This window comes from Opisthocomus hoazin, chromosome 4, assembly GCF_030867145.1.
Source record: "Opisthocomus hoazin isolate bOpiHoa1 chromosome 4, bOpiHoa1.hap1, whole genome shotgun sequence".
NCBI classification, from domain to species: Eukaryota; Metazoa; Chordata; class Aves; order Opisthocomiformes; family Opisthocomidae; genus Opisthocomus; species Opisthocomus hoazin.
In genome coordinates, this window is record NC_134417.1 from 9,851,821 (window position 1) to 9,879,760 (window position 27,940).

At 42.8% G+C, this 27,940-nt stretch overlaps 1 protein-coding gene across 2 annotated transcripts in view; it reads left to right on the forward strand.

The window, feature by feature from the left end:
• NYAP2 (neuronal tyrosine-phosphorylated phosphoinositide-3-kinase adaptor 2) overlaps positions 1 to 27,940 on the forward strand; it is a 144,712-nt gene that overhangs the window by 104,791 nt on the left and 11,981 nt on the right. For both annotated transcript variants that reach the window (XM_075417883.1, XM_075417884.1), the window contains exons 5-6: positions 2,394 to 2,606; positions 11,258 to 11,361. In XM_075417883.1, the coding sequence (XP_075273998.1) occupies positions 2,394 to 2,606; positions 11,258 to 11,361 (317 nt within the window). The remainder of the gene's footprint in view (positions 1 to 2,393; positions 2,607 to 11,257; positions 11,362 to 27,940) is intronic.

Genomic DNA, 27,940 nt, shown 5'->3' on the forward strand with positions numbered 1-27,940 from the left:
ACACAGGGCCAGATTCTGATTTTCTTAAAGCATACTCTATTATTTTGTCATTCTGTTTATTTTGCTGGAAAGGAAGAGCTGCAATCTAGACAGCATCCTGTGTTGGTGGGAAAGAGGACTGTGTGAATCTCCAAAGACTTTTGAAACTTCGTTCATACCTTTCCTTTTCCTAGATAAGTAGTATCTTAAAGAAGTGAACGTTATTGGTGTAAAGAAAAAAATTCAGACATGATTGCATGTATCTGTTATGTGAAAAATTACATCATTACTTTTGATAGATCAATGCTCAGAAAAAATATAAGAGCATTTTTGTTGATAAGTGAAACATTTCAAAACTTGTTATAATTTGGGCTCTGCATGTCTTTGCCCAGCTCTTTGTATTAGCAAGTCTCTCTACGCAGTCACAGACAGAGCCGCTTTGCAGACGTTTCGCAGCAAAGGTCCCTGAAAGGCAGATGTCATGTTATATTGATACAGACTGTTCTTCAACCTTGTATCCTGCTGGGGTTACCAAACAGGAAAAACAAACAGTTTGGATTTTCATAACAGTGTCTTTTTGCATACATTAGAGTAGGTAAGTGACCTAAAAGTTCAGCGAAGAGGTCTGATTTTTGAAGGTCTTTATCACATAAAATATCACTGAATCCTACATATGAGACTTGCTAAACTGAGGTCGTTATGTCGTTTTCTCATGGAGTGTTACTACTGTGAGTTACTTAAAAAAAAATCATGAAGGTTGTGGTATGATATCCTTAACATTAATTTTTTCTATTAACTGATAGTAATTAATAAAATACACTAATGATTACATATTGCACTCCATATCCAGTTAGATATTTTTATGTTTCGTATACAACGCTTCACTGAGGAAACTTCAGGCTGACCACGTTCTTGCTCATGAAGTTCATCTCCAGACTGGAATGTCAAAGAACTCAAAATAACGTGAGATTTTGTTACTGTTGTGTATAGGTGGGGTCTGTACCATACATATATACACACATATGCATCTTCCACTGTGTGCTGCAGCAAGGGTAAACAGTACATGGACTTTTGAGCCATAGACAAATTAAAGTGGTTTGAACGTGGTTCTTTTTCTGTGACTGTATCATTGGAGTGGCAATTCTTGTTGGATAGTCTCTGTTCATGGCCATGGAGATAATCGGGGGAGAAGTGGCTGCTGAGACAAATTTTGCAGCTGCATCTCTGGCAGTCCTGTACAGCCAGGTCACTGCTGTTCCGCATGGGTCCCTGGGGAGCTGTTGTCAGCTTCTGCCTGCGAATGGCTCCTGGCGTTTTCCCTTTGCTTGGCTCTCCCAACTCTTGTAATGTCCCTTGTAGCCACAAAAATCTTTTGAGACAGGGCTCAAGGGAAGATTGTCCATCTCTGTCAAATGTGAATTCCAAGACTGTAGATACGTACAGAAATTAAGGTACATCAACGGTTTGATTTATAAACATGAATGACTAGAACTGAGAGTATCACGTAAGGATGTCATCTTTGGGCTTAGACATGAGGTATAAAATTCCAAACTCGGGGGGATTTTTTTTTTTTTTCTTTTTGCTAAAAGAAGGCAAACAGTTTGGCAAGCTTTGAATAACTGACTAGCACAGTAGTTAGCTGCTACAACTAAAAGCAATCTAATGTTTCTTTGGTATGTAGTTTTTCATGTAAACTTTTTAAACAGCTATAGATGAAAAAGATCAGGAATGAATTGTTTCCCCATGCATTGCTCAACCTGCAAGAAAAGAAATGACGGTCTCGAGAAAAGAACAGAAAATCACCAGCCACGAAGAAAGCAGACATCACTGTTTCACTTGAAAAATCGTCCAATTATTTTTTTAATTTCTCCTCCCTATATTGACTTTAAGCATTTTCCAACCAAGTAAAATTTTATTCCTTAGGTTATGGTGCTGACCACACCCAAAACGTTAACACTGGACAGTTTGGTGGATTCTGTGCTTTTTATTACAGCTTATGAGGAGTTAGAGATATGTTGCACAATATTGCCTTAGGAGAGAGCTTCCTTAGAAAGTGCCTGAACTTGTTCTCAATGAAATGACAGCTGAAAAGAATTCAAGTAGTTCCCTAAACTGTTAATAAAAGCATTATTTGGTAGGATACCATGTTCAGAAAGATATCCGTGGCATATAAAAGTTGTAAAAGAAAAGTTACATTTTATCCATCTGCTGCATTGTGTGTGGATTTAATGATTAAAAAGTGTATTGAAACCTACATGAACTACACGTTTTAGGCCTAGGTGGTAAAATTGTGATATAAATTGCCTTAAAAGGTTTATGATTGGTATACATGGAATATGGAGCAAAAGAGTGCTATATGATGTGGGTAATTAGCAGACACTCTATAACAAAATGTGCACTCGTGTATTTTGTAGAACCACTAGATGAGCTGAAGATCAGAAGTCACAGCACTGAACCACTACCAAAGCTGGAAAACAAAGACAGGGGAGGCCATCACGGGACAGCTTCCTCCAGGGAGCCAGGGAAAGCTCAGGAATGGGATGGAACGCCAGGCCCGCCTGTGGTGTCCAGCAGGCTGGGGAGATCCTCTGTCAGTCCAACCATGCTGGCTGGAAGCAACAGCTCAGGTATGTCAAGCAGCAGATCAGGGAAGATCTCATGAACCTCCTTGTGAGCTGAAGGATATCTAAAGATATACAGATGTAGGTAAGCATCTGGATTCTTTAGACTTCCAAACACATTCTAGAACCTTCCCTGCTCATTGACTAATGCACTAATAAGTATTGTGCTGTCTGCTTGTGCTCTGTACTGGAACAGGACTGGGATGGTGGCATGTAAATATGCTGTTCATCTATTTTAAGCGAAGTAAGGAATTCCACTTGACATTGAAAAGTGACACGGCAGCAAAGACACCCCCAGGATGACACCTCAGAAAGAAGTTCATAAATTCAGATATCACGTACAGTAACAACAACACACTATGCAGAAACAAGGCTGTCTTTTTCATATGCACAGCGAGTGGACACAGGCAGCCTTTGCTTTATGTCTGTACATAAATTTCTAGAAAAGTGACTATGGATTTCAGAAGCCTCAAATTCATGTCTATCCCTTTTATTCATCCACTTTATATAAAATAGTGAATTGCCATAAACCACAAAAAATAATGCAGCCTTGTTTATGAATTGACAAACAGAACTGATACATGAATGGACATCTATAAACAGATATGTATAGCTCTGGCATAAGCACTGCATTGTTACTGTTCGAGATTTGACAGTTCTCTTAAAAGAGTAACTTCATTGATTATTGGTTGGATTGTGAAAAATATCCACTTGAAAAACAGCTGGCATGTATAGTACTGGAGCCTTTTGGTCAATGTTCAGTAAGCTTAAGACCATGAATGAGCTGCTCAAACAAGAAATTACTCCGGCAGAAGAGATCTGCTGGGCAGTTAGTGGCAGAGATCAATCTTTACAGTGCCGAGCTAGCAGAGATGCTCACCCCTCAGCCAGGGCATCACTACCCAGTGCATCGCTTCCCTGTGTGATCATGGGACTCAGATTTGCCCTGCATTGCTGGAAATGACACCTGAAACTCAGTATAAAACTTGAATAGGCTTTGCTGGTGTGATGTATCATTTGCAGCAATCAGGTAGTCCAGCTTTCCTTGCTACAGACCCCACAGATAGTCCTTCCTGGGGAAGCAGAAGTGACTTCTGCTAATCTCATGACTCTAGCACAGGTTATTTGGGTGTTACTGCCTTTTGCTTAATTGTCTGTTCTCACAAAGCATTCTGGTAGGTAGGCATTTTCCAGATTAGCTTATAGCTTTGCTGAAAATCCTGTTCCCAGTGTATTAGAGCGTCATATGTGCTAATGCAGGTAAAAGGGTGGGTTTAAAGGTACCACATCAAAGTATCAGGACATCTGATATTTAGACCAAAGGTGTGTACCAACCTTTTCAGTTCTGCAAGGTGAGAGCACAGACCAGAATGGAAGAGAAATGAAAATTAAAGAGTAATTTCTCAGCAAAATATAGCACTTCTGTCCAACCTTCCTGCATTAGTTTTATTTTGAAGAGTTGGTTGATCTCCAGAAGCAGACAAAGTTGGCCTCCGTCTTCATTTGGCATCAGCAAACTGTAATAGTTGTTGAATCAGGCCTTGATTTAGTTAACTGTGACTTTGTCTTACATAGCTAGGACTGTGAAAGAAAAATTACGGAAATATTTTATTGGCTGAATTTTGACTCCTTTTTATGATTAAAATCTGAGAGCTGATTACGATTTTGCTTTCCCCACAGTTTTTATGATATTTCATTTAATGAATATTGCTTCTCGACTGCCATGAGTATCTTTTCCCGTGTCTCTAGCTGTTGCCTGAGAAACACGTTTCACCTTTAATTGGTGGGGCATTGCATTCAAAATGTTGTACACAGTTCTCCTCAATAAACTTGTACATGAACTGTAACAGTTCATTCTTCACAATTAAATTAGAACTGTAACAGAATGCAAGAAGAGAGATTTAATACATCTGTATGTATACAAATGCTTTCTGGAGTCAAGGAGATAAACTAATTCTGTGCTAGGAATTTAGAACTCAGATTTACCACAGGAACAAATAAAATCAGGGCAGTTCCCAGTGCAGTCATCATTGCTGTTGCTCTCTCTACAACATCATAGATAAGAGAGAAAAAAGGCTACTTTTTTTTGAGGGGACATGTCCTTGAAACACCGTTTGCTGCCTACCTCCTAGTTCACACAGGTAGAGAGGCATTTATTAGGGCAGTGCTGGAATAATTTAAAGAAAATGGGGTTGAATTGCTCTGCTGTGAAACAGAAAGGATGTGAAGGGGCTTCTCATGTGTGCTTAACAGGCAGCTCTGCTGAGGCACAGATTAACTAGGAACTGGAGTGGTCTGAGTGAATACCTGGGTGAGAATACTGATTTTCTGTGGGTTCTCCCCATCTCTGCACCTGCTAGTAAGATAAGAGGGGGCATGAGCCATTTCCAAAGAGAATGTTGAGCTTTCTGGTCATTTTGTTCAAATGAGCCTAGCCTGTCAGGTGCACACGGGTATGGCTGTCTCTAACGCCTGATTGTTCTCTCTTCTGTCACATAATCTGTCAGGGCCACTTTCCATTTCTTGGCATCTCATCGTTTCTTGTGGAAAGCAGTGTAAGCGGTTTGGGGGCATGATGGCACTCAGGAAAGTCAGTGCAATTGTAGTGAACAGCCAAATGAGATCTGTGAAACAGAAGGCTGTGATAACTTCACTCCAGGAGCTTTGAAGAGTATTTTCTGGAATGTTGCTGCTTTTTGCCTAACTGCAGCCATGAAGCATTTTGCATTGCCACCTGCTGCTAGAGACAGGCACTGCGCTGCCTTTTAAATCTCAGATACTCTATTCTGTTGTTGTGTCCTGGTTTTGAATCACCATCAGCTTGTCACTCAGCCAGCCCATTAGTATTCTAACTGAAAACACTGTGGATAATCAGGAAGGGAGTCTATTCCCGCCCTTTGCTGGAATTACTGGCTAGCATTGTGGATTTCCAAAAGTAACGAATAGTGAAGTTCAAGCTCTTTGGGAATGGAGCAATGCCTGTGAAGCCCAAGGTGCAAGATGCATTCATTGGTACAAGAAGGGAGTAGCAGCAAACTACACATTCATGCTAGCTAGGGCTGCTTCACTCAGACAAGTGAGTACTCCCACCAGCACCTAAATTTTCTCCACACAGGCAGTATCAGTGTATCACTGTGCTACTAAATCCCCAAGGATTCTCCAAGTGAAGGCAACTTAATGCTGGAGGTATATGTTACTGCGCAGCTTGCCCAGCGAGGTCCAGCCCAGGATGTGATGCTTCCAGACCTCGCCTACACTGGTCATCCATGTTCTCCAAACAGAAGCTCTCCCCTAGCAGCTCCTGTCACCTAAAGTAACATGAGTAGTACCGGGAGATACACACTACGGGCATCAGGCCAGTGCACCATGAGCCAGGTGTGTGATCCCCAGGGTGTAGGATCACACAGTCACAGAGCCTGACCGCAGAAGTGCACGCTGCTCTCTGCAGCAGTGGTGTTACAGCTATTTGGAACAATGCACAATTCGCCTTTTGATTAAGAGCCCTGAGATTGACAGTAGCACGTGCCAGCAGCTTCAGAGAAAAATAGCAAGAAATTATAAGGAAAAACACTGCCAGTAGGACGTGATTATTCCTTACCTCATTGCCTCAGTCATTGACATGGACCTGAGACACACCAGTTCAGAGCAAATCTTAATTTAAAACATACCCCATCTAAAACAGACATGCTTTTTCTCGTTACCTGGCTTGATTTTGAGACCTGCTAAGCTTTTGACCTATAGATATCTAGTAACACTGAGTTCCACAGGTTCGGTGCTCCCTTTCTGAAAGCAGTTCAGTTTGACATGCTGCTGTGCTATTTTCAGCACTAAGTGGCTTCTGCAGGTGAGCCCTAAATACTTTTTTTTTTTTTTAAGTGACAGAATACTATATAGTTTATTCTATGTTAAGGTTTCATAATTTCAAGTTATGTTTCAGCTTACTCATCTCTTTTTAGGAGACCAACATGGCCAGGCCAGTATGATGATAATAGGTGTTTCATTTTTCCAGTATGCATGTTTTCCTCTTCTTCTTCTTTTTTACATGTGATTACTCTCAGCCTGTCACATCACCTTGTTTAATTCAAAACGTGCTTCTTGGCAGCTGTAGAAAATAAGCAATATTTCTCTTTTCTTGTGCAAAGAAGAGACTGTGACAGGATAAGAAGCTTCTCCAATGTAAGTGACAGCCAGAGTATTTTTTTGAATTAAGATTAGGATAGGCAGAATGAAGGCTTCCTTGGATGAATAAAAGAGCTCTTCCTGTTAAATTCCAAAAATAAAAATCATGCAGAGCTGTTGTATTTCTGGAGAATACAGAAAACTGTAACGCATTGGTATAAAACTGATCGAAACTATCACCATAAAATCTTGTCGCATTTCAGCACTCTGCTTTATTGAGGAGAATCCAGCAACACCCCCTGCCCCAAACGCAACCAGCCAAGCCTCCACATCTTTAGTTTCAATGACAGCACTTGCACTTTTGGAAAACAGGTCATTTATGTGAGTGCTTAATTACATAATTAAGTAGATAGTCTCAAGGCAATCCTATTTGTGATTGGAAAGCCTGTCTTTCTGTGTTGGATAGTCTCTCCCAAAATTCTCATCCTTAATGCTGTCCTTTGGGGCTGTCCGCTTGCTTATGTCCATGTGTAATCCTACTGGCATTGTCAGGACTAGCTTAAACCTGAGAGTCCAGTAATGCTGGTCCCATTGCAGCTGATTACATGTGTGGGTTGACTTCATGCTGAGGTGGCTGTGGTTGCAGTCATGAGCATTGTTGGGAGTGTTGTGGCTGCTGTGGGTGACATAATGGTGCTGAGACACAGCTGATCTGCTGTCCCCTGTTAGCATGACACTGCATCTGCACCTGGCTCCTGGAGGTGGTTCAGGCACTTAGTGAGCAGTGCAGTTTTCGTAATATGGCACAGTGTGAGGGATGCGTCATTTGAAGCTGTGCAAAGTAATGCCACTGAAGTTTCATCTGTTAAATATAGCAACTGAATCTTAGGAACATTTTCATGCATAACATAACTAAATACATTATGCAGCTCTTTAGCTACCCTGAACAATGTGCTGAATTCAAACCTCATGCTGCCCATTGACTGCAACGGGCATCTCTAACGGCTACTCAAGTGCACTGCTTCCCCTGGCCCCAGTCCAGCAAAGCACTCAGACATAAACCTGTGAGTTCCCTAGCTTGGCAGTAGGCTGCTGGCCCTTGTCAGCACTGGAGTGGCTGACAGCAGTGTCAAAAGGCCCCTAGCTGTGGATGCAGAGAGGGTCCCGAGCTTGGAGTGGAGTCTCTGGAACCTCTTTTAGGCAGGTTTTATTTAGAACCAGAGGATCCACCCGCACAGTGTAGAGATGGGGTGCCATGCTGGCTTTATCAGTGTGGCACTAGATGTATTCTAGCCTGAGTTCTCATGGACATTGAGCAAGTGGGTCCTCAAAGGACAGATATCTACAGAGCCTTCCCTATGTGTTTAGCAGGCTGGCTGATAAAACTCTGCTCCACACCATGCATTACTGTCACAAAGGGGGCTTCTCAAGAAGTCTCTAGACTACTCATTTCAGATGCTACTACCGAGCTGTCTCAATATTATCCACATGTGATAAACATGAATTAAACACTAGAAACAATCCCTGAGATTTGCTCTTCCTTCAAGATTCTCAGCAGAAAATAGGAAAACCCACTTTCATTTCAGAACCACGGTCGGTATCAATATGCAGGCCTTGCAGACAAGCTTAAGTGACCACTTAAAACATGAGAACCAAGAGGTAAAGATGCTGAAAGTGACTGGGTGGTGGACATGATTACACAAGCAGACCTCTTACTACTTTTTAGATAGCCCAAAGCAGTAGTTATTATTTGACGCAATCATTATTATTTTGAAGTGATCAAAACCCAGTTAGTCTCAGTACAGTGAATAAGCTGTCCACAGCTGAAAAATAACACACTGCAGAATACAGAGCAGTGAGTTGGGCGTCACTTACACAACGGACCATTTATGGATACTTTTTTTCCCCATAGCAGTGTGCAGTGTGAAGATGTTACTCAGCACTAATTACAGTAGAGTATTTATTGGGTCTAAAAATATTCCCATTGAGACCAATGGAATGGCTGTTAAAAAAAATAATTCCCTTTCACTGCGTAACCCACCTTCCTGAAAACTTGGAAAAAAGCTAGATGGAGCCGTCTCTGAAACCTCTTTTGGTGAGGTTCAGCATGGAAATCACAATAGTTTCCTTAATACTGTAACATATATTATGGGCAGATAAAGGAACTAACATTTCATCTGTGTGTGATAGGTTTTATTTCTTTGATGCCAGATGAAAGGAGTCTTTTTGGCAAGGAAATGGTAATCTCTTGTTGTTGCACATAAATCCAAATTGGAAATTATGACACTTCTCTCTACTCTCCCAAAGCAAAGCAAACAATTCAGAAGCAACGGCAGACAGTGCCTTGGAGTTTTTTACATGCTGGGTGTCTGATTCTGCTTGTCACAGCAAAAAACAGAGTCTCTATATAGCAGTAGGGAAAAACAACCCAAAAAACCCAGTTCTTGTCCTCTCTGAAACCCCAGCAAAATTCCAGGAGGGAACAGACATGAAATCCATTATTACTGAAAAAACAGTCAAAAATCTGGCACACAGTGTGAAATCAGAACAAAAACAAATTCAATCAAACCTTCAGAATTACTGCCCAAGTCCAGAAAAAACAAAACAACAGATCATATACAAAATGCAAGGTTATGGAGGAGATCAGTCTGCTTCTTTCAGCCTGCTTATTGCCTTGTTGACTCGTGGTATGTTTACAGACTGACTAGGAATGAGTGAATTGAATAATGCGTTCGTCGAAGAGCATAAATATTTTTGCTGCTAAGCCAGCTGGATGTTAACCAACCTATTAATATTTAGTTGATGAATATTCACCCATACAGATGCTTTCATTGGCCTAAGTGCTCCAGCTTAAGTGGATAGCTCTTCTCCATACCCTATTGAATTCTGAAACATCTGAGAAAAATAAGCATTTAAGGTGACAATGAAAAAGCATCCGTGAGATTGGAAGAACACATTTCAGCACATTGCTGGTAGGTGGCGTCACGTACCATCTGTCCTCAAGTTTCCAAGGTGTGCCAAGTGACCTCAAGGATATGCTAGCAATGGACATCTTCTTTCAATGGCCCAACCAGTGGCTAGTGATGATGCTAGAGATCCACGTAGGAAATAGAGATATTAGTATAAAATAAACACAGACAAAGCAGCACTGTGAGCGAGGCATGAGAAAATACATTTTGGAGGCACACAAGCAAAAGATATGTAAGAAGACATGTGCTTCAAAGGCAAACTGGCTAAACCAGGATTTCACAAGGCATAGGTCCTTCCTCTCTTCTTGAAAACATGAGACTGAATAAGAGGAATTCTTTAAACCTATTGTAAGGAGGCACGGTATTATTATAACTACATGTTATTCATGGTAAAGCTGTATTGTCAATGCTAAAATTCAGAGTCTGTTATTGTACAAAGTGTGTCTGCTGAGTGCAAATGTCCTTGGCCTCAGTGTTTGCCCACTAAATAGAAAAGACAGGTGCAGGGTTGGGAGGAAGGCTTATAAAACATGACGAGAATTAACACATTAATCTGAGCCAAAAGTCATGCGCTGAGAGATGTTTCCTCAGCCATAAATACGAAACGTAGGGACAAATGTTTTTCTTGGGCAGAAACAGGCAGACCCTTTTCTCAGGAAAAGACGGTTTCTTCTAGGCTAGACGCAGGGTGTCAAACACTGGGGTAGCACAATGGTGTCAGCACAGCTCAGACACAAAAAACCTTCATCCAGGACTCCTGAGCTGCATGGTCACCTTCATGTTGGCATGTTAACAGTAGTAACCTGTGCTGGAAATCAGTGGGGAGCCTTCTGAGAAATGCCTCCATGTACGAGAGCTGAAGCAAAATTAAACAACCGTGTAATTTCTTCTCTGGAATAGAGCTTTCTCTCAAGGCAACCTCTACTTCTGTAATCACCTTGATTCTGGGGAACTGACTTCAGAATTTGCCACTGTTGATGTTCTGATTTCTCTCCTTTCTTCCTACTTTCTGTCTCTCAATTCACTGCTATTAACATCAGACTTCCAAGTATTTTTGTTGTCGTTCCAAATCCCCAAGCGTGACAGTATCCTCACCACTTTTATACACTCTCCTTCATTTTATGGCATTTCATGCTTTCCCTCAGCACTATCAGTCTTTGCGCTACCATCTCCCTCAGCTGTGGGATGGAGAGATGAAAGCAGAAGCCACTGTACCTCCCTTAATCACTGCTGTATTTTATGAGCAGCAGAAAAAGGTGCTGGGGGGGGGCAACAAGAAGGTTTCCTTTCTATGCTTCCTGTCTCTCTGCTGTTTTATGGTCTGTACTTCAGCTTCAGAGATGTTAGAGGAAAGGGAAGAGGCCAGGACACGAGATGGGTTCTGTCTTAATCCTCCTCCTTCTGATCTCAACTTCTGTTCATGATGCAGCCAAACGCCCAAGACTTTCACTAGAAGCCAAGCCTGGAGTCTCCGTTTCCAGGGACTCCTGGGTCCACCAAGTTTCCGTTTACTGCAGCAGTAACCCACCTCCTGTTCACTGATGAATTTTCTTCTCTATTCCTTCGCAGAGCCTAAAGCAAGTTGCAGATTAGGTCGGTCTGCGTCCACATCAGGTGTGCCTCCTCCATCCGTTACTCCGCTCAGGCAAGCCAGTGATCTTCAGCCGAGCCAGGTACCATCGTTAGCCAATCGTGAATGACTTCATGTGCTGCAACATGCCAAATGTTTCTCACCTCTGTGTCTGTCATTTGCTACAGTAAATGATTTTTTTTGTTTTTGTCTTTATTTTCTGTGCGTGTGCGTGCATCTGTGTGTGCGCATCTCTCATTGGCAATGAAATTCCACTGGCCACAGCCAGTAGAATTTTCTTTGCTCTTAATTCCTTGTATCCTTTTCTGTCTTCATTCTGTAATATAAATGTAGTAAAACTGTACTGTATGACTTGGCTGAGGTTTTTAATTTTTCATGTTTTCTGTACTTTTTTACTGTCTTTAAAATTTATCAAACTTTGATAAATTTAATCTATGTTTTTATGTAAATTTCTTTTAAATGTCTTGTCTAAAGCACTCGCATCAATGTTTGTCAATGACTTGTACATACCCGACTTCTGCCCAGCTGTACTTTAATATTTGAGCCAGTTTCACATTTGTTTTGGTCTTAATGCATGATTGTATTACACTGTGATTTATCACTGTCCTGAAAACTGCTGTTACAGCAAGTTACTTTGTTTAGTTAAGGCAGCTAGACTCTCTTCAGCTGCAGGCCATGTAATGCTTACAGGACTACTATATAGTCCACTGTAGTTATGTTCATGGTATATTGTTAGGAATCAAAAAACAAATCAAAAGGGTAACATCTCCTTGTATCTTAAACAGAGATACTTTTTTTTTCCTCATCAAAACCAAAAATGTCACATAGACCCTTGAGAAAGAAATTAAAGTGCTTGGGTTTGGCAAATATCACCAATAGCAAGAAAATGGAAAAGAAATAAAGACATGAGAAACCTATACTTACCTTTATTTTATATGCTAATACTGATATTGTATCATTTTGCTGCGCAGACCTGTATTATTAGTTTGACAGAACTAACTGCTGAGAGTAGCAATTGAGAGAAGAGGTTTCACTTCAACATAACATGAATGCCTTCTGTCAAGCTCAAAACACTCCAGTACTGTATCACTCGCATGTACGTGTACAGGCCTACGCATCACTGTGTATGTGTGTGAGTATATACATGCACAGAGATATAAGCATGTATGTATATATGTGTGCATACATATATGTACACACACACAGACATCCTTATTTACATGGTGACTTTTCGACTGGCTTTCAGGGAATTAGTCTCCATAATCCTATTGAATTTCAGTGAGATTTGAGTGGAAAACTCCCTGAGGACTGCTTTGTAACCATCACGTATTTAAGTTGTTTGTCGTTTGGTGAGTTGCTTCTAGAACATCTTAACCAAAGTAGGGACCAGAAGAGTAAAGCTGATTTACTCAATGCAGACAACCAGCTACTTATTAGGAAGGTTATAGCTGGGTAGCCTAGTCCATACAGGTTAAAATTCTCTAACCTGCAAAGCTGACGCTACTGTATTACTTCTGAGCCCTGCTGGACGTAATGCCTAACAGAACCTTGCACGCTTCTAAAGCGTATTTTACAATAACAAAATCAAATCCATACTGGAAATTCAAAATGACAGCCTATTTAAATACCACACAAAGTGTTCCTTCATCTAAGGAAGAAATTAGGGTAATTGTTCTTCCAAAGGTTTTGAGTGTCCCAGTGTTCATGTAGTATATGATTTTTGATTAAATGGGTCTTACAGCACACATGATGCTTTGCTGGTTACTCAGCGGCAAAGGCACCTTAGGTGTTTCGAAGGATTTTTAGTCTCTCAGTTTATATTAAGAACTAAACAATAAGCCTTGAAAGCAGAAGCTGATGTGGTAGAAGAGATAATGAGCCTCTTAGAAGCTGCAGCCAGGGTTCACTGTAACTGCAGAGGAAAAATCCACCTCACTTCATACAGAAGAAAGGAACAAAGATGATAAGAGGAATTTTCAAGTGACTGTAGAGGGTGATCTTGTTAATTGAATAATGTATGATATGGACACGGCTTCATGAAAAACAAAGGAAAACCAGTAAAAGCTTTCTCTTTCCATAAGTCTTCCCTTCAAGCTGTCAATCTCTTACTGCCCATCTATTAAGTTGTCATATATTATGATGGCATAATTTTTTAAAGGTGGGGATTCGACCCTGATTCCAGCAAAATGACAAAAGTCTTATTAATCTCCATGGCAGGTACAAACACTACTTTGGTTGTGTTCTTTATATACCTAATCTATCTTAATGTGCAAATAATCTATGACAGGTGAAATGTGTTTAGAAATGGCTGGGTTGTTAGCCCATTCTGAATCTGACAGATTGTGGCATGCAGGGTATTTATTTCCATGTGCTCTGGCTATTGCTTGTGTTGATACTGGTTTCCTTAACCACATGGTAATCAGCAGTTAGACTTTCCAAAAGATTAAGAGGACACATCCTGTTATCCACGTCTTTGTTGGTGAGATGGGCACAGCTAACATTCATACAGCGATACAAGATCTGAGAAAGGGGAGATTAATGTTAATTGGTTTTCTCAGATCTTCATGGTTCCCAAACCGATGTTTTTCAAACTGTTTAACTTGCAGGAAAAAAAAACAGATTTGCAACTGAGCTCTCAAGGCCCATTCTTTTTAACACAGAATCAGTCAAGTAAGTGGTGAGGATGCTTAGTAATGAAAAATAGGTCCGATCTAAGGAAACCTAAATTATAATTCCAATCAAATATTGGCTAATTGTGTAACTATTGACATTTAACTCCCCTATGCCTTATTTTCTTGTGTGTTTATTGGTGTAGGAATTGTGAGGATTAACCAGTTAGTATTCATGGAACATATTTATGGTATATTGATGGTAAGCATTATAGTGATCACTTATAAATAAAGAGCTTCCAAGCAGAGTTTAATTATGTGGCTGGTCTCTGATGGAGAACACTTTAAAATTCTATAGTGTAGCAGCAGCTAACAGTCACCAACTCGGTGGGACAGATACAGAGCGTGCTGTTCTGCACTTTGTTCTGGTAAATGGTGAGGGCATTTTGAAAGAGCTGATTGCAAGAAGCAACCTTGGAATAGGTCGTGAATTGACTGAATTTAAACTGAAAGATAAATATAAGTTTATCTTGGAACTGCAGTTACTGATTGTGTAAGGACAAACTTTAAGACATTAAGGAAGTAGCAGAGGAAGTCAAGTAGAGAGCTTGGAACTGTAATATGGCAGAAGCACGGAATATATTTGGGCTACAGAAGTGGCATATAGCTGTATTTCCTAAATACAGATCTTAATATAAATATCCTAAATAGAAGACTGTAAGCAGTGGAGAAGTGTTCTAGATATCACAGAACTTAATGCTTTATAAAGGTTCTCTTGTGCTAGCAGAGAGCTTACAGGGAATGGAAAAATGTTCTAGGAAGTACAGTAAGTGTATCTTAGAGGTAAGAAATGAGTGAATAAAATTAGAAATAGTGAAAGTCCATCTGAGTTTGGCCTTTATATGGAAATGAAAACAAATATCAGTCCTTTGTAGCCATCCAAGTGGACAGAACAGTAGAAGTTAACCACCACGTGCAGTTTATAAAGTAGAATAAGCATTGTCCAAGGATGCCCCAATAAATACCTCATCACCCACATTGCTGGAGCCTCTGTGCTGATGCCTGAGATTTCTGTAGCGGGCATGGCCGGGTGTTTCACCCTGCAGTGGTAAATACTCAGTCACATGAGGGGACCCCCATAAGTGGACAAAATTGTTCACTTGCGTAAAGCAAGCAGGATTTGGAGTCAGAGGTATCACTGAGATACAGTGACGTTTGCCTTCATCCTATCATTCTCCACATCTTCACCTGAGGGTAACACAGGATTACACTCTGCCAATGGACTCGGAAATCCTTGTCACATGCAGGATATGTGTCCACTGAGCATGTTTGTCACAAAAGCAGAAAACCTTTGGAGCAGCCAGCACTGTGTCAGCCCCTCTGCTGGAGAGCAGGGCATCTCGCGGCCGGGTTGTTAATGTACACAAAATCGTTTCTAGGTCACTACCAGGCTTCTCTGAAACAGTCTTCAGCACAATAAAAAACCACTGGTTTCCATTTTAAGAAAAAGGAGCCAATATAACTATCTCTATAATTTTTTCTGCAAATGAATTTTGCAAAGTGAGGTTTGTTTTCAATAAGATGTAGACAGCTATTGGAAAATCACATGTATTAAGCTGCACAGCAGCATAGCAGTGCATGTTCATAATGAAGATCCACAATCTGAAGGAAAATACACCCTTTGAAAACAAAACTCCAGATACTTACAATGTGGTATTTCAGCTTTTCTGCAAAGCAGAGCCTATTTTCAGATACATTTCCATGAAACCGTGTACCTTATCTGCAAATGTGCAGCCTCCCTTCATGCTGCTGGTTAGTGGCTTGCTTTTCAGGGGAAAGACAGCACTGTCCTTTACCGCTGCCTCCTCAAGGTATGCTATCTGAATTCTGAAGGTGTCTCATGCCTCTTAAGGTCTGGTGTCTTCTTGAGGGGAGGACCAGGCAGTGATATCTAGCTCCAGTTTAAGCAAGGAAAAAAGGTTTAAACTTTACAGTGATGATCAAAGTAAAATCCAGAAGCCATGCTGAGATTAGAAGTAACTCAGAGGAGGGAATGAAGATATATGGACAGCTATGAATTAAGGAGTTTCACCTTGCATTGAAGGAATGAAGAAAAAGCTAGAAAATATATCAGAATCAACACTGAAATTTTTTGTGGCTTATTTAAAAAAAAAAAAATGCAGCTCAGTTCATTACTTGCCTGGTATGTGCCTGAGCCCCAGCAAGTTGAAACGGCATTTTTCTCCCTCCCCCTGCTCATACGACCCCATCAGTGAATGTGACACAGAATGTCCACATGATGGACAAACTAACCATTAGCTTCCAAAACTGAGGAGAGCTTTCACTTATTTTACGATTTTTCTGAATGCAGTATAGCAAAGGGGAAAGGCCTCCCGTTCACAGAATGGACTTGACCATGTAATTGTTGTCTTGCACGAAATGAAGTGAATCTATCAACATTCTATCTGAGTATGTATCTTTGATAGACAAGAATTTTAGATACAAGCTGGCTCCTTCAATTTGTATTTAGGTAGGTAAATAATAAAACAGACTTGTGGAAGGACTGAGCTTACTCTTTAGCTGAGACCTAGCCTGCCTCTGAGATGTCTAAACCAGGGCTATGATACAGGTTCCCCACGGGGGGTTATATGAAGAGAGGCACCTGCAGAGGGGACTCGCTAACCCCTCAGTGACCATGCAGAGCTGCATGTCTGTCACCTCACATAACCTGGCAATTTACCCTCCTAATGTGACCGCTGCTGTCGGCTGTGGAAGGCTAGCTGGGGCCATTCCTGCTCTGTGTGTGCTGGAGGCTCCTGCACATCTACCACTGGACAGGTAACAGTCGTTAAAATTTCCTTTGCTGTGTAGTGGACGTTTGTACCTTTTCAGACTTAACCCACGGGTGCTGAGCGCTAGGGGAGCAGCTGCGCGGACGACAGGGCCGGCCCCTGCCTACCGCAGATCTTGGCAATGCCGTGCTCTTGGCACCCGCCCTCCCGCCGGCCTCCGCGGGCAGGCTGGCTGCGGTGCCCGGGGGCAGCAGGAGCCCGCGGCGGTGTGCGGCTCTCGGCTCTGCTGTCCGACCTCGCCGGGGGAGCTGGCGTCAGGGAGCGGGGACCACAGCTCCGCAGAGTCCTGAGAGACCAGGATTTTTCCAGCAGAGATTTCCAATGTGTTAACGTAGGCAGGGAAACAGAGAGCAGATTTTCTGCTTTCAATACGCAGCTGGAAGGGGGTTTGTTGTTGTATTTATTCCCAGTTGGTCTGCGGTGGGTGCAGCGCACACTGCTTTATGTCCAGGAAGAACACGAGAAGTTCCCTCTCTGTCGTTTGGGTCTATCAAGGAGAGGTCCCGGACGACAACGCACGTTAACGGCTATTCAGAACGAACCCGAACGGATTCCGAACAGCTTCCCTTTCGCCGGAGCCGGGAGCACGAAGCGGACCGCCCGCCTCTGGCAGCGCTGCCGTTTCGGTGGGCTGGGGCAGCGGGCGGCTCGCCTCGGGCGGCCCGGCCCCGGGGGCAGGCCCGGCTCCGCGGCGGGCAGGGCACCGCCCCGGCTGGAGAAGGAGGCAGGGCCCCGCCCCTCCCCTCCGCCCGCCGCCTGGCCGGCTCGGCGAGCCCATGGCGCCGCCTGGCGGGCGCTCCGCGGCGGTGCGGGTGCGCGCGGGCGGTGCTCTCCCCCTCGGCGGGGCGGGCGTGTCCCCGTCGCGCCGTGCGGGGCGGCCGCTGAGGGCCTGTGCGGGCGGTGGGCCCTGCGGGAGCGGCGGAGCGCGCTCAGCCCTGCGGGAACCCCTCCCGCGTTTTCCGAGAGGCCGGCGGTTACCCGAGGGGCGGCTGCGGCGCGCCGGGGTGCCGCTCCGTGTCCCCGCCGGCCGCAGTCGCGGCGCTGCGTAGAGCGGGGCCCCCGCCACGGCGGCGGGAGGGGCTGCGCTCTGGCTGCCCGCGGCCCCGCGCCCAGCCTGGCGCTGCGCCGGCGGGCACCGGGGAGGGCCTGCGCCAGCCCGGCCGCTGCCGCCCGGGTGCGTCCGCACGGCAGCTCCGGTGACGCTGTGAGGGTGATAGCTGGGCACCAACCGAAGCGCCAGTAAAGCACACGCGTTTTGTCGCGAAAAAAAAAAAAAATCTAGCGTTGGAACTGTTGTGATCTTCAGGGATGCTGCTGGTTAATTTTGTACTCGGGCGCAAAGTCCCAAACACATGTTCCGATTGTTCCATTTTAAACCAAAAGAAGGATGGAAGGGAAATACGGCAGAGAAAAAGCTGAGATACCTTTAGCTGCTCGCCACGCGCGTTCTTAGAGTGATACCCTGTCGTTTAAGTGCAGGATAAGCTCACTGCAAGAATTTTACAGAACTTTCGAGAAATAACTTAGAGTTGAATTTTGACAAGTGCTGAGTACCCTTCAGCAATGCAGCAAAGTATTTCTCTCATGCCTGAATCCGTGAATAACGCTGTATTGCGTCAACTAAATATCACAAGCCCAGCTCTGAATGTCTCTAGCCTTGGTGGTGTACACGAAATGCATTATAATCCTTGTATGCCTTGTAAGCATTGTGTTCGCCCTGTAATTAGCGAATGCAAGAAGGGTAAATTGTTATTATTATCACTGTAATTATTTTTGAAGGCACCTAGACAAAATACTTCCCTAGTGCACGGACATTGTTATGCTTTAGTTGACGCATGTGCTCGTGGAAGGTACAGGCTCTGCGCTACTCTGTGAGTGCGAACAACGCAGCTGTGCCCTGCTGTAATTCTCAGCTTAAGGTGCCATTTTCCCCAGCAACACTGTACGGCAGTTCAAAGCGGTCAGTGAACACCCACGGTCGCTGGGCATCGCAGCAGGGCTGGGTTCGCACTGCTGCGTTTAATGACTTCTGCTGCTGGCAAATGAGCACCTGTAAGTCAAGGTCCGCTGTTCCGTGTCTGATCACAGCAGTCTTTTTTTAACTTCAGTGATGTGAAAGAAATACAGTCGTTGCAGGTAGATGGGAACTCTGTAGACGAAGTGCTCGTTCATCCAGTTTGAGTATTAGGGAAATCGTAACCAAAAAAAAGTGTGCCAGTGAGAGAATTTGTCTCTGCTACATAGCATAAACCCGTGCCATCACTCCGTACTGTAAACCTTTGCTGGATGCACTCCTTGACAAATCACAATCTGAAACTAGCGCCAGACCCTAGCGATTCTGCTTTTGTGATTCTAGCAATGCGGAAGGGTTTGCAGTGAAGAACCAACTTCTGTCATACTTGCTCTCTGGGCCAAAGGGGAAAGAAAAGTCCCCCTGGGTTGCCAGTTAAAGATCTTGGTGGAGATGCAGTCTCAAATTCCTGTTCAAAAGGAGTATCTACCTACTGTGCTAATTGCCACTCTGGTATGACTTTCTCTGTCCTGCTTTTTTCCTCTAATTTTCGAAAGTTTTGGAAGTCTGTTGTGCATTTTGGACATAGAATAGCAAAAAGTATGAAACAATTCATGGGATGGTGGCAACCGTTTTCTTCTTCTCCCTTTGCGTAAATGCCAAGTGTTCCCCTTCAGCCAGTGCAATGCCTCCGAGAGCTCCATGCTCCTGGAGCCAAGATTATGGTTGCTCCTTTTTGATACTTGATCTTTTTCTCCATTCAAAGTGTATGTCTGCAGTGCGGGAACAGTCCCGTGCCTCTCGCTCTGTAATCAGAGTCCCGTGGGGTTTTGGTCTGGACTTTCTATACACTATTTATTGCGTTGGATGGTAGCTTCTATTTTTGCCTGTGAAGCTGTCCCTTAAAGGGACTTAATTACTCCTTATGTTTAACCATCACCTTTAATAAGGCTTGGGACAGTCGCTGGATCCAAAACCTGCCTGATGTTGGCCGTGAGGGTCTACCACAATAGTGTCTGCAGTGGGGTGTAATAGTCATAGTCATAAATAAGGTCCCCGTGTTGGTAGACAATGTGTGTAGAACAAAGACTGTCCTTACCCCAAGGGTTTGTAGGCTCAATGTAATAGATGAGTAAGTAAGCAGTTACAGATGGGAGTAGACTGGTAAGTATGCGACTGTCAGGAATTGCTTAAGCTTTGGTTAATGTGAAATTATGAAGTGCAAAAACTATTTGGGATGCAATCTACTGTATCTTTGACAGTGATCTGAATTAGTTTGATATGCCACTAATACAATGACATGTATTTGAATGTCTAAAAGCAGAAAACCAGGTAAATTTTACTAGGAACATTTTACGAATGATGTCTCTCTTAAATGACCCTCTCATGGAGGAGTCCTGCTTCTCCAGTGGACAAGTCTTTAGTGTCTCTGTAGGAAAAACCAAATTAATATAGACAGAGGCTGAATTTTGTAGATGCTGTTTTTGCAAATAGCTGGGAGGAGAAAACTCCTCTGGGTCCTACCTGGGAGGATGGACAGGCACTGAAGAACTCACCATGGGGTCCAGAGAGAAACCCCTGGCACAAGCACTTTGCTGATGGGACATGGGCCAGCTTTTATCTTGAGGTGATGTCTGGATTTGACCAGCGCGTGGCCTGAGGCTATTTGAAAATCGTAATTGCCCAAAGCCATACGATTTTTGCCTTCTTGCTCAGGCTGAATGTTGAGGAGAGTCAGGGACGGGTCACTCTGACCGCCACCACCTAGAAAGAAGTGCCGGGCAGGAGCTGTGTCCTGAAGTGTCACACAGCCTTCTGGGGAGTTTGCACTGCTGAAAATCTGTGAGGGTTTGGATTCCCGAGTAGGCTTTTGTGCCTTTATGAAGTGCAGCAGAGCCCATGCCCACGAGAGGGAGCGGCTGGATTACTTTACACAGTTCTCTTTTTTCCTGCAAGGGCAACTGTCTTGCAGACATGAAGGCAAAATTCTGCTGCCGTCAGTTCAGCTAAATACGCTGTCAACATTTTGGGTGAGAGCAACAACAAGAATGTTAATGCTGTAGGGAAGGCTCCACATTTGCATTGTGTTGAGTTTCAGCTTGAATCTGGCTGAAATAGGTGCATGGGCCCAGAGCAGTGCAAATTGTTTCTAAATCTACAAACTGCAAATAGAGAATACTTATGAAAAAATAAGGAAAGAAGAGAAAATGCAAACCTTGAAGTGGATGGAATTGCCACGTCCATCATCCCTCACCTCCAAGGCACGCCTGACTGATTGGCAGGAGAAGCAGATGTGTCAAAGCCGTCTTCTGCTGGCAGACAGCCTTGCTATTGCTGTCCCAGCATCTTTTCTTCAGCATTCAGCTGGGCTGGCCATGCAGCAGAAGCAGGTCACTGCAGCACTGGGTCCTCCTTTGCCAAGACTCTGACTTAAGAGCATGAGAGAGTGCATGCTCGGCAGCCCTCGCACCACCAGCGTGGCCTCTGACTGACGGTGCCGGGGAAGCTAGGCAGAAGTGAGCACACAGTGCTGTCGCGGTAGGTCCCAAGGCCCAAGCAGGGCTTTGGTGGCTCTCCTGCTCCATACCGCTCAATAGCATGGGGTTTAGGCACAAGAAAGACATTTCAAGGAGAAACACTGACGGGTGAAAGCAGGTCAGCTGTAGGAAAAGTAGTGCGACAGAAAGAGGGTATCGGAGACGGGAACAGAGTGACCAGTCTCTGAGTACCAGATCTAGAGCCTGCCTTCATACCCTCCCTCACCCTCAAGGGCCGGCTTGGCTGCTGCTGCTTCAGCTGCGGTGAAAAAGAGTGGGAGGAAGAATATCCCACTCCCTTACTCTGATCTCTTCTTGTTCTTGCACGGGCTTGCCAGCAGAGTACAGAAAGAGGCTTGGTCCCTCACAGAAGTTGTTGAAACTTTCAAATACAACAATATTCTGACAAAGAATGAAATACGGCACTTACGAGGGTTTTCACTTCCCACTCAACGTTTTTCTACAGTCTTTACCTAGTTGTTTGTCACACTGGGAGTTAGAGTTTCTTTAAAAGACACAGGGCAGGCATGAGAAGATCTCATCTGCATGGTCTGTGGTCGCAGGGGGTTGTTATGTGGTGCTTGTTTTTGACAGAGCTGAGACTGTGTGTTTCAGTACTTCGAAAAATAGTCATAGCTCAACAGCTAAATCTACGGGGGAAGCTGCTGCAGCTTGATGTAGGTGGTTGGTCCCTGGAAGGCAAGGGACCCTCCAGAGCCCTGGGCAGCTGGTGAGAAGGTGGTGAGAACTGGGTGTCCCTGGAGCCCGAGGGCTCGGACATGGGGATGACAGCCAAGCATGGCCTTTACACCCAGACCTCTCTGTTGAGAGTCAGACGTGTACATGGGTGTGTAGAATTTAATAGGACATACATAGAAACTAGTAGCTAATATTTCCAGTAAGACTTAATGCAGGTCGATGAGAGGGGGAGATATACGCCGTGAAAGTCTTACCGTGTCACTGAACATGTGCTCCTCAGCTGTAACTCTTGCAGCTTATGAAACACTGAATCTGTGAGATCACTCTCTTGTCCTGCCTACAGCAAGAAACTGAAAATTCTTTGGAAGTTCTTCATCTCATTTTTAGCTGCTCTTACAGCATTGTACATGGTTCTACTAAAAATAGGTAACAACTTACAGTAATACTAAACAAAGATACAGTGTTATTTATGTGAAATAATAGTCCAAACATCAGTAAGTTGCCTGTAGAGGATTTTAATTTGGTAGCATTCCTTGCTCTTCAGGGAATCTCTCTTTAAGGCATTTCTCATAAACTTACTTGTTCTCTTCTAAAACTTGTAAATTCACTTCAAAACTTGTTCTGAGACTTTTGTGTGCAAACAATTAGTTTAGTCACATTAAGCAGGATGCAGTATCAGAACAATAGCAATTGCTAAGTTTATTTCAAATGGTCTTGCAACCACTATTGAAGACATTGTGCCTTGGTTAAAAAAATATTTTGAGAAAAACCCAGAAGCATGAAATTTCCTTTGGTTTCCCCCCTTTTCTCTGTGTGTTTATGTTTAACTCAGGGCAAGAATTTTATAATATTCTTAAAAGAAAAAATAGAAATAAAAATGGCATGAATTCATGAAAGCATGGGTTTATATATAGGCATTCTCTGTAAATGAACCAAACATTCTGTATTCTAGGTAGAACAACCTTATTTGTCTGCTCATACGCATTTCAGTTGCCTCCACGCACTCCCACTTGTCTTACTCTTTTGTATATAAACTGAATGTATTGTACCATGTTTCTGTTCGAACTGTGTGTGCCTGATGCAGAAAAGACGGCACGGAACAGCGAGGTTTTCCCCACCATCTGCGTTAAGTCACGAACCATCCAAGCTTTGTTCTCATGATTGTCATCATTTCACCAGAATCTTTTGGTGTTTGTATAGCCTTATACAGTATATTGCTCTTACTGTACCTGTATAGTATCGTGTCTGTATACTGTATGCACATAAATATGTATATTCACTCATGTATGTATGTATAGTATGTTTATATATCTCTGTATATGTATGTGTGTTTGTTCATAGTCTTTCACTAGAAATGTGTGGCTATTCATATACATTATGTGTATGCCAATTATAAAAAAGTATGAATGCCAGCACCCACTTTTGATAACCTACTTTTATTCTCATTTTGTCTTGTTAAACAATGAAAATAAAAGTCATGTATTTTAAATGAGAACTTTAAAAGATTATTATTTTTACTGATTTTAAGGTTTCCAGTTCTTCAGAAAAATTGTATTAACAGATCCAAAATTGCAAAGATATTTGTGTTTCGCATGACAGTTTTCTGTTGTTGAAAAATGTTTGGTAACAGCCCACACTGTGTAGTTTTGATTCTCTGGATCTTGTGCTGGTCAAGTGCGCCAAGGTTTAGAAATGCCCTTGGCCAGCTGGACTCTCATGATGCAAATCCCAACGCTATTCATGAGAGGGACTTGCAATAAATCTAGGGGGTGACCCATGTCTGTAACATCTTGCACATATAAATACTGGATGTAGAAGGGCCTTAGGCTGGAAAGAAAAGTTTCTCCAGTGCAGGTGAGCCTTAGGAACAGGTGAAAATATCATCCTTGATGAGTCAATTTTATGGGAACATTACCGACACTGTTTGTCAGACCTCTGACGCTGTGCAGTGCACAGTAACATATAGTTGCCAACTGATTAGGCATTTATTAAAACAGCTGACAATCATTTGTTAACCCTTTATAAAATTAATCACCACACAATTGTACGTAGGCTCAGTTATCTGGCCTTGAGGAAGGAAAGCACTGCCTTATCTTAAATAGCAGAACATCCCGGAAAGTCAAGGGGACAGCTGGTACATGTTTTCCAGTTGAGCATGTGTTTAAGTTATTCGCTGAATAGAAGCTTCAAGTGTAATTGTAGGTGTTTCTCTGTGAGACCTAGGAGTGATAAATTTGCTTCCTTTACAGTGAATTTTATCATTGTATTAGCTTGTCTGGCCAGAGCAGTCTCAGTGCATAGTAAGTTACTGCAGCAGAGTGGCAGCAGCTACTCAGAAAAATCTCCAAAGACAGATCTTTGTGAAGGAATACTAAGGTACCTGTAGGATGACGGAGCCACTGCTGGGAAGAGCCCTCACCCCAACTAAAATTGCATAGTAGAAAATCATTTTGATTTTTTAATTTAAAATTACTGGGTTAAATTCTGGCCTCACTCACGTCAACAGCAAATTCCCATTTCACTCCTAAGCTATAACTGGAATGTCCAAGGAATGCTATTCCTTGACAAAAAATAGGGTGGAGAAAGGACACATTCCACTAATGTAGCTTGGTTTTTATGGGCCAGCGGCCTTATCTGCAGCCTTTGCAAAGGCAGTGGCAACTAGTGGAGTCTTGGGTTCGAGCGGCCCATCTCTTTATTTACAGTCTGGAAAAGCACGTTTACTGTCTGGGGTTTATAATCACAACTTTATAATTCACAACAGAGAAGAATAAAAACGAGAAAAGACAATAACAATATGCATTTTTAAAATTAATATTGGTCAGATCATGGCTCTTGCTTGATTTCTGCACCAACTTTAACACCAAAATAAGCAGAGAAAACCAGCATCTTTTTGCTGGTTGACCATCTGTTTGCTTATGTTACAGGTGATATGTGTGTATAGGTTAACATGAAGCTGAATGTTTTGTTTGCCATGCATAGTCCTTAGCCCTTCCTTTTAAGATGGGTGTTTAAGTTTCCTCCCTGCTCTGGAGGTCTGAACTTGAAGTCAACCCATGCTGCTGACGTAGGCTAAGTTGAGTTTGCCTGGTCACTCCGTGCATGGGAGCCTGCGAGCAAAGCCCTGGTTCAGCAGACTGTGCTCGTGGTTTAGTGTGTAGCAGTCTGCTTGGTGAGTTACTGCTGACTCAGCGTCACATGCTGCATCAGCCAGTGCCATCCCTTTGGAGACTGCCTTTGCAACAGAAAAACAGAAACAGGGAACCGCTGCATCCAATGAATCCCATTTTCTAAAGCAGGCAGGTGCCAGTCCTCATTTCTTGCCTGTATCTCAGCTGTTCTGTGTGTCAGGAAATCATGTCTATATTCGATTTGGGTACTATATGGTTTAGCAATTCCTGATATAAATGAAATTGCATGAGGTTGCTGTGAGGGTAGAGCAGATGTGGTGTCATACTAAGGCAGGCTCTTACGTATTTCGATTCTTTAGAAACTCTCAATGCAGTTTGTAACTCTAGTAACTGTTCATTAACTGCATTTCAAATTGGAGTTAGACATTAATCATAAATGGAGATCTCTGTCTTTTAATCACGTTTCTATGCATCTTTAAAGAGGAAGATGTGACCACCTACAAGAATACGATTGTCTCTGTACATCCAGTGTTGTTTTCAGTCATGCTTTCCTAAACCTCCCCCTCATACAATCAGTACAATACTTGAGAAATGGCATTTAATCTAAGAAAATGGTCATTGACTCAATTCACCATCAAAAAAGGAGAAATGTAAGCACATATTTCAAAATTTCTCATCTGTAAAGTAGCTTCACAGTCTGTAACAGATATATTTGTGTATTTAGATCACCTAATACAAAACAAGAGGAACTGAAGGCACCAGTCTTTTCAGTGCTGAGGCATTCTCCCTCTATATTATTTTGATAACTTCATTTTTTTTAATTTTAAAATTATTCTTGTGACCATTTTCTTGAAAATGCTAGAGAAATATAAAGGCTTAGAGGCTTTGCTGGTGAACTGGTGCGGTGAGGTTCTTCAGTTGTCACAGCAATAAAGGTTACTTAAATCTTGAGTTCTAGTACTGCCTCATGTATGTGTTTTTAACTTGGAGGTCCAGTAAAATGGGGAAAACAATGGAATTTGTGGTATTCCCACACGTCACATTTTTGTAACTTTAGGATTGGCCTTGATACCCACTTTCTAGTAGTTCTTAGTACTTCCAAAGTCTTGGTCTGGTTTCCACTCATTTCCATTCTTCCATATTCAGTTTCTGGGTCCTCCTTGGCATCAGGTGGGTTGACCAGAAGCAGTATCTAGAGCATGCACCCTGCTGCCTTCAGCTCCCTTGCACGTGAGCGCTTTTGAAGTTCGCAGGGACTGGATCCAGAGGAGGAAAGGTTCTTGCCCACCAGCAGCTGTCACTGCTCCATGCCACCTCTTAGCACAAAGGGTGATGGGCTGTTCATCTCAGTATGAGATTTAGGATCTGGCATTTTTTCAAAACTGCCATGGTTTAGGGTAAGAAACACTAATTACAGGTGTGTTGTACTGTGGATGTGGATACTCAGTGAAAGGCAGGGCCAGCTGTAGTGGCCATTCAGGTCACTGCCTCAAACTCTCCTGCTGTTTTAAGGCTGGTCCATGAGCAGTTAAGGCACAAGAGGAAGAGGTGGGGACACAGGGTGAGTAACCTCTCAAGGAAATCTAGGACATTAGAATGTTGCCCTGCAGGTGCTACACTGCAAAATGCAGGTAGCAGGAGACCTCTGTATTGCTGAACTCTAGCAGTATTCTGTCATTTGTCCCTCCTGTGACTGACCTAATAGAATATTGAGTTTTCCTTTCTATTTTACAGTGCATGACAGGATGTATCATGGTGGGTTGCTTGAGTTCTGCATTTATCGCTTAGCAAAGGCTTAGATTAAGCTTTGATTTTTCATGAGTGATCTCAATAAGAATGCACTTTGTGATGATCCACTGTGTAAATGAGATGCATGAGACAACTTTACACAATACCCCCCGTATGAGTTACTCTACAGGCTCTTATTTTAAACATACTAGCATTTACAGGATGTGTTAACTAACAGTAGATCAGGCAGTACGTTTCAAACAGTTTGGTGTTAAAAAAGCTTAGATGAGAAGAGTACGTGTTTCCAAATAAGATGATAATGCAAGGTCAGGAAGATCTATAGCTAGACTGATTGCCAGTATAGAAATGGAAAGCAGGACAGTGAATTTATCATTTGAAGTTTGCTTTATTGATAGCCTCAGCAATAATCCAAGGGTTACCGGAAAACTCGAGGCATAGGAGTTAGTGCAGGGCTGATTCTGTATAAAGCAACTGTGACATTTAGTAATTGGAAGAAATGAATCATGAAACTGCAGGTCTGGAATCAGAGGTGCTGAAGGTTTACTAACCATTTGCTAATTTAATTTTAGGGTAAGTATTAATTGCTCATAATCTTGAATCTTTGTGAGATCCTGGAGTTCCAAAGATTCTTGTCAGTTGTTTTAAAGTGGTGGATTAGTCAGGCCATAGAGCGCAAGGCAAAGCAAGTCTTCTAGTAAGTCCTGTGTTTGAACAAAGGTATCCAGAGTTTTCTTACAACACTGCATCGTATAATTGTATTAAGTGGTAGAACTGTTTTCACAGGGACTCCGGTTTCATTTTTTTTCTGTAGTAGTATCATTTGTAAAAAAAACACCTTTCCAGAAGTCTAGAAATTTAGAGTAATGTAAATCAAAACATTAAACACAGCAATTCAAATGTTACAACAGCCCTAAAATGCGGTGCATAAAGAGTTTAATAAGGTAAAACAGCAGGTGTCAGTGAATTCTTCTAATGCTAGACATACAGGATAAGATTACAAAGTGCTCCTTCCCACCCAACTATTTTGTCAAAATTAAGACTAGTGTGCTGCGGCAATTCTTTCCCAAGTGCGT